This window comes from Passer domesticus, chromosome 3, assembly GCF_036417665.1.
Source record: "Passer domesticus isolate bPasDom1 chromosome 3, bPasDom1.hap1, whole genome shotgun sequence".
In the NCBI taxonomy this organism is placed as follows: domain Eukaryota; kingdom Metazoa; phylum Chordata; class Aves; order Passeriformes; family Passeridae; genus Passer; species Passer domesticus.
Window position 1 is genome coordinate 73,659,876 of NC_087476.1, and position 14,173 is coordinate 73,674,048.

At 36.8% G+C, this 14,173-nt stretch overlaps 1 protein-coding gene across 5 annotated transcripts in view; it reads right to left on the reverse strand.

Annotated features, from left to right (window-relative positions):
* SMOC2 (SPARC related modular calcium binding 2) overlaps window positions 1–14,173 on the reverse strand; it is a 140,271-nt gene that overhangs the window by 36,950 nt on the left and 89,148 nt on the right. For all 5 annotated transcript variants that reach the window (XM_064413955.1, XM_064413954.1, XM_064413957.1 and 2 more), the window contains exon 8: window positions 6,117–6,303. In XM_064413955.1, coding sequence (XP_064270025.1) covers window positions 6,117–6,303 — 187 coding nt within the window. The remainder of the gene's footprint in view (window positions 1–6,116; window positions 6,304–14,173) is intronic.

Genomic DNA, 14,173 nt, shown 5'->3' on the forward strand with positions numbered 1-14,173 from the left:
GTGTGCACATACACACTGTTGACTGAATCTAGATTCTTTCATAGTTTATATAGCTGAAGTTCTACTCCAACTTCACCAAAATCACATTTACTAAGGGGTATACTTAAATTTCTTATTAAAATATACTAATCCAATTTTTTTTGGAACAAAATATTTCTAAAAACATTGAATGGTGACAATGTCCTGGATTCAGGTCAGACTGCTTCTAAAAACAATGCCTAAATATTTTGCTCTTAATTATCAGGCAGCACAGAGAACTGCAATATTATTTTTTCCTTTGAGCACTTAATTTATTTCTATACCATCTGATGAAACTGACTACTGGCCCATCAAATTTTGGCTTCTGCAAGAAGGTACAGTATCACTTTTGTGGACATGGGAGAGCTACAGAGTCTTTTTTACCCTAAAGAATGGCAGAAATAGAAGGTGCTTTGATAACATGGGTTGGATTCAGATACTTGATGGATGACCACTTCAATCAGCCAAGAAAACAGTGAAAGTGAAGTCTCTGAGCAATACTCACTAATGCAGTATCTGGCAAACAGCCTGGCCCCTGATTAATCTGATACCTGACTCTGCAGTCCCCTCCTTCTCTTCCATTACTGTGGCTGTTCTGTGCCTACATTTTATTTTTTGGCCTCTACTCTTCTACCCTTTTGGCTGATATTTTTGTTAAACACACACATAGTTCATCATATACAAACTAAATCTATAAAAGCCCAATAGGTGTTAAAATGCTGCAATGTGAAAAGTCTACATTTTACTCTTTGAAGCAACTGAAGAAAGAAAACAAGTCACTTAAAATTTACCATACAGGAACAGCCATGCTAAAAACTGATAACAAAAACAGACTTGCCTCAGTTTTCATGGAGAAAGAGTGCAAAAGGGATAGCATGTCAGAATGGAGCACTGTCAGGTTAAAAATATTGTAGTTAAAAGACATCCCAAGTTACTCTTTTGAATTTAAAAGGGGAAAGAATCCCTAGCAGTAAATGTATATCTAGAATTGGCAAGGGCTTTGGAAGACTGCTTTACACCTCTGATCAGTCTGCTGGGAAGCACTAAGATTTACTGAGGTGTACAAAGCAGTAGAGATGGAGGCTTCCACAGGGATTCTACAGTGTGGACAGCTTCATGAAACAGATGATTTATGTTCCTTTTTAAGTTCAGAGATTCTTGTGCAAGTTTGGGGTTTACTCTGCACGAGATCCTAGTTCCCAAAAAGTCACATGTGAGAACACAGCCCCCTGGTTCCCACTGAACCAAAAGGCTGACATTCATGTTGTGATTTCCAAGAGGCATTGGGAGCCAGCTGGTGAGGACCACACCGACACTTTCGTGGGGATGGTTGTTTTTAGCCTTTAAATACATTACCTCCTTTCAATCCAGATTTATTCCACAACTTCACCTATTTCTTTTGTTTTACTGTCTTAAATGTCCTAGAGGAGTTCTTCACTGACATACCTTTATTTTAACTCTAGAACGAGTTCCTTTTTTTCTGCAATACCTTCATTGACAAATTATTTGTCTTTTTTTCAGATGACAGTGTATTAGAAGGTGAGTGTTAATAACTTCCTTTCATTTTGAGGGTCTTATTTAATGTGACTACCATTTATTGAGGTGTTCAGAACCTTATAATATGACAAATAACATCCTCATGAATACATTCAAAACAAATAACAAGCAGAGTATTGTTCTGGCAATAGTTTCCCGGATCTGTCTGTCTTTCTCTGCTGTCCCTTAGTGATTTGACCCTTATTTGCAGAATAGAGATTTCAGTATTATGCATCCATTTTGCTACGAGGAGTACTAATGTTATCAGTTCCTGTGGTAGAATTTGAAGATCCTTTAATTTTTCTTTTGAAAGTGGAAAACTGAAAGACAGTACACCAAATTTTGCACAAGCCCCTGGCTGTTTAAACTAGGAAGGACTCTCATGTTCCTTCTTTCCCTTCTTTAAGAATTACAAAAAGACAAGTATATATTCCTCATTATATTCTGATCCCCATTTAGTTCCCTCCCCCTGAGAAAAAAAAAAGTTTAGTTTTATCAATACAGAAAAGAAAATTAAAATCAAGAAATGGGATTCCAGCCCATCTAAATATTTCTCCGAAACAAGGTCTAGACATTCCTCTTAAACTCCAGGCAGTAATCCCACCTGCTTGTTTACCAAGACTGCAGATTCCTAAATACATCAGTCATTCTTTATTTAGTATGAAATTCCTAAAACTCTCCTTACCCATCTGTGCTCAGAAATATCCTCTTTGGGGATATCACTAAATTTTACTTCTTCAGAGCTTCACTGAGGATTGACCTTAAGTCTAACAAAGCTGGAAAAATTAGAAATGGTCAAGAACATAGCAGCTGATCTTTTCAGTATCAGTCATCAGGCAGAGTACTTTTGTGTCTAAACCATATGCATGGAAAGACTGGATCCAATTTTCCAGCCTTTCAACCTTGAGACATGCAGCACAGTGAAAGGTCTTCTCGCCGCCTCTTCTCCCACAGCTGAGTGACTGTGTAGTTGCTAATAACAAGAGCCCAGCAGAACAAACAGGGGAAAAAAGAGACAGAGACTGATTCTAGGTCCATAGGTGATTCATCAAGGGGTTGAGAAAGCCTAGAATTCCAGTCTGTATGATGGTAGGAGCCAAAATGGCACATACTGCATGCATACTATACGTATGAATAGGAAAGCAAGGTAGTTGATTTTTAATGATCATCACCTCCAATTTCATAAATGGTTGATCCTGATGTACAGGATGTGGCAGGAAGCTCACACAGATGAACAAAGTGCACCTAACAAAATTCACATTTAAAAAGGAAGCATACAATTGGTCAGCTGATACAGGAGGAATAAACAGACACTTCAAGTGCACAGCAGTGGGTTTAGGAATCTGGTAAGGAGCATGAAGGTAACAAGAAGAACTTTCTACATGCATGTCAGCAGCAAAAAGAAGACAAGGGAAGTGTGAGCCTGCTGCTGCGTGGGATAAGAGACCTTGTGACAAAGAACAGAGAGAAGTACTCAATGGCACCTCCTCCCCAGTCTTGTAAGACCAGTCTCCAAGGAATCCCAGGTTCCTGAGAGCAGTAGTAAAGTCTATAGCAAGGCAGACTTATCCTGGGTCATGAAGGATCAACTCAGGGATTGTTTGAACAAACTGGACATACATAACTCCATAGGACCTGATGGGATGCGCACACAATGCTGGGGAAGCTGGCTGATTTGTGCGCCCCTCTATTATATCCGTAAGGTCATACTGACTGGGAAAGGTTCCTGGGGACTGTAAGAAAGAAAATGCCACTTCTGTGTTCAAGAAGGGCAAGGAAGAGTCGCATAAGCCAGAAAGCCTAACCTCAGTTTCTGAGAAGGTGATAAAGTAAATCCTCCTGTAAGCTATTTCAAAACATATGAAGAAGGTGATTGAGAGTAGTCAGGCTGGAATTATGAAGAGGAAATCATACTTCGCCAATGCTGCAGCTTCCTGTGATTCTGTAACTTACTCAGTGAATAAGGTGAGATGGGCAGGTATTATTCATCTAAATTTTAGCTAGGCTTTTGACACTGTCTCTGAGCACATTCTCATAGACAAACTGCTGAAGTATGCATGAGATAAGTGAACAGTGAGGTGTGTTGAAAACTGGCTGAACAGCCAGTTTCAAATAGTTGGGATGAGCAGCAATATTTCAGCTGGAAGCCAGTCACTAGTGGAGTGCCCCAAAACTTGTTTATCATTAAACAGTATTGTTTAATCTTTTCCTTAATGACCAGGACACTGGGACATGGAACAACTTTAGTAAGTTTGCAGATGATACAAAATTGGGAGGAATCATCTGGTGTACAAGACAGTTGTTCTGCCTTTCAGAGGAAATTCAACAAGTTGCAGAAATGGTTTGGCAGGAATCTCACGAAGTTAAAAGAAGAATGCAAAATTCTTGCCCCTGGCACAGATTTACTCCCTGCATCAGCGCAGTATGAGATCAACCAGCTGGAAAGCAACTTTGAAGCAAGAACCTGGGATTTCTGATGGATGCTGAGTGTTAGGCAGCAAAGAAGGCAAATAGCCTCCAGAGTTGCATTAGAAAAAATACTGCCATCAGGTCAAGGGTGGAGATCTCTCATGAGAGGTCATGAGACTTATCTGCAATGCTGTGTCCAGCTCTGAGCTCCCCTAACAACAGAGACATGGACATACTGGATCTAGCAAAGGGCCATGAATATGATTAAGGGACTGGAGCATTTGCTATAGTAAGAAAAAGATGCTGACACTATTCACCCTGGAGAAGAAAAGGCTCACAGGAGATCTTAATGTTGTCTCTAAGTATCCAAAGAGAGGAAAATAATGAAAGGGAAGTTATAATCTCCTTGCTGATGTCCAGTGGCAGAATAAAAGGCAGTGGACACAAAATAAAATGCTGAAAATTTCATTTAAAGGTAAGAAAAAACATATTTTTAACTATGATTGTGATCAAACACTAAAACAGGTTTCTTAGAGAGATTATGGATTCTTCATTCTTAGCAATTCTCAGAATAAGCTGGACATAGTCCTGAACAATCTACTATAGATGATCTTGCTTTGAGTAAGGGGATTGGATCAGAAAACCTCCAGAGACCCCTACCAATCTCAGCTATTCTGTGACTATAATAAAATTATATCAATAAGAACTAAAACACACACACACATACACACACACACACAAAAAAAGGAGAAAAAAGAAAAAGGAGAAAAAGAAAAAGAAACAACACCACAAACCCTCCCCCCAAAAAACCCAAACCAAAAACCCACAAGAAGAAAACCCAAACTAAAACAAAAACAGAAATAAAACAAAGGCCACACCAAAACCCAAAACCCAACAAAAATAAAACCTCAGCAGAAGCCCCATTGCTTGATGAGCACAAAAAGATGATTTGGACTCAAATTAGGGAAGAGGGAATAAAATTATTTAAGATAATAATTCAAAGAAGGATTTGCACTAAAAAGAAGAAACAGTGACCAAACCTAGGAGTGGAGAACAGAGAAAGAGCATAAAAGGGAATATCTGGAATCACTAGAAGTCATCTTTAGATCCGCATACAATATGTATAGTGATCCTACAGTTTTAGGATCAAATTTAAACTATTATGTTTTGACCATTTGTGGACCTCAACTCAGCAGAAAGAGTTGATCAACAGCGACTTTAAGTGATAAAATCAAAGAATCCTTAAGGTTGGAAAAGACCTCTAAGATCATCAAGTCCACTTGAGATGGCACTGTAATTGGCATAGTCTAAACGATGGTATAAACAGCTAGCAATAAATTAGCACTTGAAGAATACATGAAAAAATCCTCCCCAAGAATATACTATTTTACAGCAAGTGGCTTATAACGCATGTTTCTTTCACAAACCTTATGCAAATGATAAAAGAGATTTTGTTGAAGTTATAAAAGAGTTATGATTGCATCAAGATACCTATACTGCCTGCCAGCTCCATATGAGCTTCTATAGCATTCCTACAAGGGCCAAACCTCAATAACCAACCTAAATAACAACCTTTGGAACCTGATATGTGCTTTGCCTACATCTGCACTATATGGCTTACAATAATTTACCATGTATCCGGTTCAGCTGAGATGACTGAACTCCAACCTTCTATTAATAACACACTAAAATGATATTTCCTTGCTATGGGTTCCCAAGGAGTTGTTCCATCAAAGCCCATCATATGAAATAGTTGAGGAGGTTGATAGAAAAATAACAAAATAACTAAGCATTTCTGAGGTTGGACATGTTTTGTGTCATAGACCATCTCAGTTGCCTCTTTTATATTCAGGATAAGAAGTGTGAGATTTCCTCTGGGATTTTCTGAAAAAATATTCATTATTTGCTTCAAGTCTTGGATTCCTAGCACAAAAAAAAAAGGAGTAAAGAAGAGGACTAGGATGGCAAACTGCCTGTGCCATTGAAGTGAAAGAGTCCATGGCCATCTGGCCCTAATTTATGATGTCTCAAAATATTTCACTTTATAGTAGAAAAAACCTATATGACATAATTCCACCAGCAACAGGGTAGTCCATGGACATTAGGGCATGTTCTTACCACAGCTTTTGAGAACTGAACATGTACTCCCTTACCTGGTTGATGTACCAGGGATGGGACGTCCTGTATCCACCAGAACACACCAGCAGTAGCCCGTGGAAGGATGGCACTGCACTGGTTTGTAGAGGCCACCCTGAGCACAGTCTGGAATGAACACATTGTCTTTCTGGGGCTGCTTTGCTTCCTCCAGGGCTGACTGAAGTTCTTGATCACATGACGATGCTTTTAGATGGAAAAGAAAAAGTACTGAAGATAGATGGAAAGAGCCTACTCAATTTATCAAACAGATTTTATAGCTTTCTTTGATTGCATATAAGAATTTTGTTTGTGAAGGCTTGCTGCAGCTCAAATACCAGGTACATTGTTTTAGGCTATATATTGTAAGAAACTTTAGCTTCCTTTTCATGCAGCTCCTTCATTTTATAGTCCCAACAGTATTTTGAACACCCCCTTTCCTATACTTGATGTAATCTATGGATAAGCATATACTTTGTGACCTTAAAAAAATCCTCATGCACTCCACAGACCCTAAAGTACAGATTCTTTTCAGAGGTAATAGTAAAAATCCAACTGCTTAGGATTCCTTAAATGAATTATTCATCAAGATATTCATTTGGATGTTTATATTCTGCTCACTCTTTCCAGTTTTGAAACAACCTTTTAACACTGAGAATTCTTCCACGTTCTTTTCTGGTGATTCTGGTGTTGGCAATGTATCATTTGTTCTGGAAAGTAAAAACCCATGGGAAGAATACATTTTTATGTCATGTAATCTGTATGTCTGAAACCTTTCCAAATGTGTGAAAAACTTACATATCTATATATTCTCAGCCTTTACATGAAACTATGAGGCAAGGGGGAAAGAGCAGAAACCACAGGGCCTGAGAATGCCTGTCAGTTTACACCAGTAAAATAACACCTCTGCTGAGGATCTTTGGTCACTAATAAACCAGTACATGTGAATCTTCAGGGACAATAAATAAGAAAGACTATTTATTAAAATAATTATTTTACTAGGGACTTTATAATCACCTATCATGTGAAATGTAGATTGTTAAAAAATACATTTCTAAATAATTCCCACATGACCCAGTAGGAAAAAAAAAATAAATAAATATTTGAAAAGCAAGAATATTGAGGATCATGCAGGCATTCAAGTTGCTAACTGGAAAATTTCAAGTAGAATTTGAACCAGTAAGAGATTCTCTTCAGTTAAAAAACAGTCATTTTAATGTTACAATTTAAAAAAATGTGGGTAATATTTGCTCTTCTTTCAAGCCAGTTAAAGGATTTACTTTTTGACTTTTAATAGTTCAGTGCACAAAAAACAAGTTGAATCCTGACTGAATGTTCTAGTGCATTTTAACAAATTTCAGCTGTAGGGTAATCTTGTTTTCTTTTACCCACAGAATTCAGAAAATGCTTTGCAAATTTTAGGCACCAACAGAAATTCACTAATCATGTCCAGAACAATACTGCTCCTTGACAGCCTTCTGCATATGTAAATGTCCAAAATCAGTCAGACTTCTCTGGCAGGGGAAAAGGTGCTAGGAAGCTAAACACCTTCTTACTTTAAATGGCACACAATTCCATCTATACAATGGCCTGGTTTATAAAACAGTGTACTTTTTCTTTTCAATCCATGTAAAAGGTTTAAAGAAAGAGAATATCACTTTCTAGCTTGATTCCATGAGGCACAGATGGAGGTCTTTAGATGACTTATTTTCCTCTTTTGTTTCATATAGTATTTGAACAGGGTATCTAGATAAATTGATGATTTTGCATGCTTTTGTCTTGGTCTACCCACTGACATAAACAGATATTGAATACCTCTCAAATTTCCAATCATTAGATAATAAAGTATATTTAGAGAATCACTGTAGTAGGAGCAGAAACACTCTTTTAAAGAGGGAAATAGGAATTATTTGTGTGTTGAAACATTCACTGAAGTAACTATAGTTTGACAAAGTAGAAATCTGTCACCAACATCCTCCTAGATTAGCCAAAATAAATGTTCCCCTTAGTTAATCTGGATTATGATGAATATCAAATAACAAGCTGTGACAACTCTAGAAAACACCTCACTTAGCTTTGTTGTTAACTTTTTATGTTTTGTATACAAGCAAGTAAAAAAGAGCACATGGGGTGAAGTGGCTGCCATGAGAGAGACATGAAATAGTTACTTTTTAAACTCCACTAAATTACTGTCTCTTTCATAGTGATAAACCTTGGGACCATGCCATTAGTTACTGTGACCTTCTCTTGGTTTACGTCCTTGAAACTAGCAACATAATATGGCAGATATGCAGGTATTCTTATCTCCCCAGAAGCCAGCTTTGTATGAAAAATACATTTGTATGCTCCCACCTTTGTTTAGAAAATACCCTGGTGTATAAAGACCACATAGTCAGGTCATCCAGATAAACAAAATGTATCTGAACAGAGTGGGTGTGATGGAAAATTCCCAGTGCAGAAGCAGATATGATTTTTTTCAGCCGTGGGCATACTCTGTGCTCTCTAATTTCTGTGAAGCTCTAGCTTCTACTGATTGAAACAACCCTTGAAGGACTGCACTGCTGACTCACAGGCTAATGCAGTCACCTCTGTTGAGGTGATTTAGGTGAGGTGACAGTGTTAGACATTACTGGTCTTTACTGGTTGACTTGCTGAGGCAAGATTTTCTACAAGCTGTTGCTCAAGCCAGAAATTTGTATCTTTAGCACTAGGTCATGTTTCTTCTGGTCCTTTTATTCCCTTATGTCAGGTTTTAAATCTCAGAGGCACAGAAAAGCAGAATTATGCAAAATTATGGGGAAGATGTCACAAGAGGGCTGAAAACGTGGCTTATAGCTTTAGGAGGGACAGTCAGAGGACTGCTGCAACTTAACCTCAGAAGTGAGACTGGAAACAGAGCAGACAGTAATCAAAGGAAGGTTTAAAGATAAAGAACTTTCCCCTTCTTGAAACTTTCAAATTCTTATCTTTCCTTTACAGATAGGAAATTTTAACAAGCAGAGGAATACTTATCACTGGGCTTAAATTACTTTTCAGATAAAATCTAGATTATTTTTAACAAATTAGGAAAAAAAATATTATAAACATTACATCTGTCACTTGTCTATGAGCCAAATGACTGAGTCTTATTACAAATCTGCTGAACAGAGTTCATTAAATTCATTCAACAAAAGCGCAGAATAGCTTATAATTTTTCTCCCTTACATCATGGCCCATGAGCTTCAGGCCAGATATCAGGCCATCTGCCAGGAGAGTAATTTCTGAAGCCTAATGTTTTATGCACTTTTGACACTACCATTTGTGTTACCATTACTATTTCCCTGTTTGTTTTCCCCACTAGAACATTGATCCTACCTAAAGGAAAACTGGTCTAAAGTGCTTATCTATAATTCCTGCCTGCCAGAACCAGAACATTAATCCTTTGTGTGATTTCCTGTCTGAGGGAAACATTTGTCCACTTTCAGACTTTTCTATCAATTATTTACAACAGGAGTAGTGGAAAGATGCAACTGTAGCCCTGTGATGCTAAGAGCTCTTATCACAAAAGCTACCACACCACTGAAAATAATTGCCTTTGTAATGTCAGAAGAGTCACGGTCAACAAATGTTCATTTCCCAGGAGAACCAGTGATAAATGTCATTAACTTAGAAAATCTCTGACAGTTTGTCCAAACAATCTGACAACAACTATGAACTGGAACCATAACAGATGGATGCCAGAAGTTCATAAAGTGAACAGTATGGAAAAGGATCTATGCCACAATAAAAGCAGGATAAACACCTTACTCATTAAAATGCATCAAACTTTCTCTGGAATGTGTTACTACAATAACATTCCTTCTGGAAACAGAAAAGCACGGACACTCCAGTTGCTTCTTTTCAAGGAATGTGCTTACACTGTTGTTATTTTACTTAATTCCTTCAATTTTACCTTGTCAGAAAAAAAAAGAGATAATTTCCAAGCATCTTAGTAAAAAAATATAAACATGCTTAAAAATATAAACAAAGCTAAAAAAAATCCTTTCTGCATAGTCTGCCATTTTAGCCAGTGCTGTAGCTTAGCTGGGGTAACTTATTTCAGGTTAATAAACCTTTCTGCATTTCCTACCCAAACTACATTTTCATTTAGTCTTATAAACATTACTGATTCAAAGCAGACATTTCAATCATATAAGGAAATACACCTTTTTGACTGGTTTTACACCAAGAGCTTTTGTATCATCCATCCAATGGCCATTTCTGAATGACAAAGTAAAATTCTTGCTCATGACAAAGAGCGAGTTAAAAAAATGCTTTAGATGTAATGTGTGTTACACTTCCTTTGTCACAGTGATATTCCATTTCTTCCCTTTTCACTTCAAAGATTAGTTGCTAAATACATTTTTTATGTTCTGGTTTAAGATGCCTTTACAGTTCATTACAACCAGGTGAAATGCTGCTGATATCTTCTGTCAATAAGAAACACACTTCAGCTAATGACAAACTCAGAGGAAAAATTTCACATTTTGTATAAAATCTTTGGTCTTTTTTTTTTGCCAGTCCTCCCTAAGAAAAGAGTCTGGATTTCAATAAATCAAGTTAATTTACAATATTTTTCTACAAGAAAATTTAAATTAACTGAATTAATTTTTAAGAACAATACCTCAATAGTAATAGGATATAAAAATTTAAATCCTTATTTATTAAGGACTCAATTTACTCATCTGTGATGGTCTAACTAAAATGTTAATGTTTACACTAGAGGAGAATAGCAGTGATTTTTCTGGAAAAGTCATCCTGAATAATCTATTTAGCTGTGCATTTTTCCATTGCATATCTAAAACACTGAGTGTTGTTTTATGTATGTTAGGATAATCATCTTGTTAGTCTTGTAACAGGCTCCTTATTTTAGAAATTCAAGCAGTTTTCCTGCTGTATCTTATCACAACTTCTCCCCTTGTGTGGAATTTCATGATTAGAAATAATTTGAGTTGGGGTTTTTTGCATAAATGCAAATAGCTGTATTTATGTCTAAATTTCGGTGTGGTCCACAGGAACAAGTTGTCAAATGTGCATAAAATTACAGAGGCATCTGTATGGTACTTTAACATTTCCTGCCACTATACAAACACTTCCTTCCAACTCCCTTAACCCCACAATGTGTATATAACAAACAGAATCCGCTCCAAGTAATTCTGTTCTCAGTTGGTTCCTTCTTCCTCCTTTTCTCATTATCATAATGGGCCACGAAAGAGCAATTGAGGCAGCCTGGTTTTCAGGGTAAATGGATGTTTTATTAGGGCTTGAATCTCAGTGTCCCCTACAGAAAGCAGGTAACAAGAAACCTGCGAACAAAAATACTTCCAAAAGTGAAAAGCAAGTTCTAGAGGAGTACAGTGTAACACTACAGGCAGTTAATATTGCAGTTCTACCCTGCAGACAGACAGAATATAATCATGTCATCATACCAAAATTGCTAATCAGAGTGTTCTTCAAATCATCTGTCTGTCCTAGTTATTTAAGCAAAATTTAAGTGCGCTTCAAGTACTGATTTACAGAGGCTTTTTGCTAGTTTATTTCAATACAACATGATTAGGATGGATCAATACTCGTCCTATTGACACCCATGAAACCCTCCAAGAAATTTCATATCTCATGAGAATAAGAATTTGATCCATTTGCTTAGGATGAACCCTCTTTGAACCAGTGAAGTTGATACACCCCAAGGAAACTGATCACAGTATGTTTTTATATTTTTAAGTACTTTTCACAGTATTCAAGATTCGTTGAATGGAATTCCACTTACATTAGACCAAATTGTATTTCCACATATGACCAGAATGTTCACTTTAGAAAGGAAAGCGGGAAGTGGGATAATTTCTATTCAAGCTATGCACTTCCTGCAAAGAACTTGAATTTGACTGAATGGCAAATTGTCTACTACAGCAGTGGCTCCATCAATCCAACTCCAACAAACACACTCCTTCAAAGTAAACTAAGAGGTTCTTTACCTTAGCTGATCAATTTCATCACCTAGAATCCATCAATTCTGTTTCTGCTATAAGCACTGCTAATACAAATGACAAAAATTCCCCAAATTATTTAATTCTACTAAAGGAGAAATGTAATTCTATAGCTTTCTGTTTTTTCAGGGTTTCCAGCTTTTGTCCAGACATTCTATAACATGACAGATTCCTTCTCTGAAGAGGTAGATGAAATGCTATAATGCACTTTGAATGACAGCTTCTTACCCTTTATGTATAGTAAGCTGTTTCCTTGTCCCTCATGGCCAAAGAATGTGCATCTCACACCAATCTTTTTTAAGATTGTTTTTATTCAACCCAGGACACCTGTTCTTACAAGAATTTCTCTGCCTAGCACCTCTTGACACTTTCAAGTAACCTAGATTCTAACTGAAATCAAGTGCAGCTTAATGCTACCAAAAAAAAATGCAAGAATTAATTTGCTCATGCTGCTAGCTTCTGATAAAGGCTGTTCATTAACCTGGATCAAACAAAGAGTATTTATGTGGGCCAGGCTTCCCCCAGTAAAAATCCATGGAAAAATACCTACTAAATTCAATGGACAGTACATCAGGTCTCAGCTGAATATATTCATATGCAAGTATGTTTCCAGTTAAGACTAGTATTTGCCTATGGACCAAGTACTGATAGTAAAGAACAGTTAACATTAATAAACACTCAAGCTTAGACCCAACATCTAAATGGTAACCAAAACCTAGGACTAAATTACAGCATTTATACTCATCTGGTATCACATGGTTTGATTTACGTTAAGTTCAGATGAGAATCATCATGAGGGTTCTCAAAGCCTGGAGGAAGCTGGCAACTTTCCTACCCATATTCTTTCTCATTTGTGAAAAAACTTGTGGGAACCAAATATTGCAGGTCCCTTATTGCATTTTCAGAGAGCGTACAGCTGATCACTATTTTGCACTTTTGGAGCTTGGGATGATGATTGTGACTAAAAAAGCAAAAAGCTCATTGCTTCAACACAGACCTAATGATTAATTTAAGTACTTTAGTCCATTGAACAAAGAAGGATAAATCACAGACAGATGCTCTCATTTATCTCTGTGGTTTCATATGCAAAGACACTGCAATACACAAGGAAAATCCTCTGAAAATGCACTGAGCCCATTGAAAAAAATATTCAAAATACAGAGACCACTAGCCCCATTTAGCTTTACCTGAAAAGAGTATAATCATAAGCAATATCATCTACTGGGATACACCAAGATTTTCTCAACTTTTACCCTGGGTCCGAGTAGCCAAGTAGCCCTATATCAAATCAAGACTTCTGAAATACACAAATTCTGTTCTATCAAATGGCAAAAGTTTGGGGGCCATAAGACAGAGGTCTGAAGTGTAATGGGATGACTTGCTCTTTAATCAAAATCCAAACCCACTTTTCTGCTGGTATTTTGTTTTAAGTTTCTGGTTTAAGGAAGTTTTTGCACAAACCTCTACAATTCTTCATTTTCTTAAGATTTGAAATCCTGTAACCACAGTTAGTGAGAAAGACTATAACCACAGTCACTGCAAAAGAAAAAGAACTGTTTTGCTTCAAAAAGCCTGCTATTTTAGCATTCTATTTTGTTGTTCCTTTGCTTGCTTGTTTATTTATTTTAGCCCAGCTTCTTGGTTAAACAGATGAGAAACATTATGCAAGTATTCAAATTTATCCTCTCACAGAATTATAACTAATTTAAATTAAACAGCTATTCATTTGTGATCTTTTTTCTCTTCACTGCCATTGAACAGATTAAGAGATCAAACTAGCTACCTCTTTGAAACCAAATGTAACTCTCTATTTTGCCATTCCTACTCAGATTGAATAAAACTGTAGTGTGAGATCTGTCCCGGCTTGAAAAATCACACTGAAATTAGTCTTCATTTATAAACATGACACAATCAGATTCTAAACATTTAAATATTAGCATTTATTTCTACAGTAGACAAATAAGAGAGAAACATGAAGTGAGTATACATTAGATTATAGAGATTATAGATAGGAGTTACTTCAGAGATGCATTTTGCATTATAGCCAAAATTTTTGTATTGAATTTCCCAGGTCA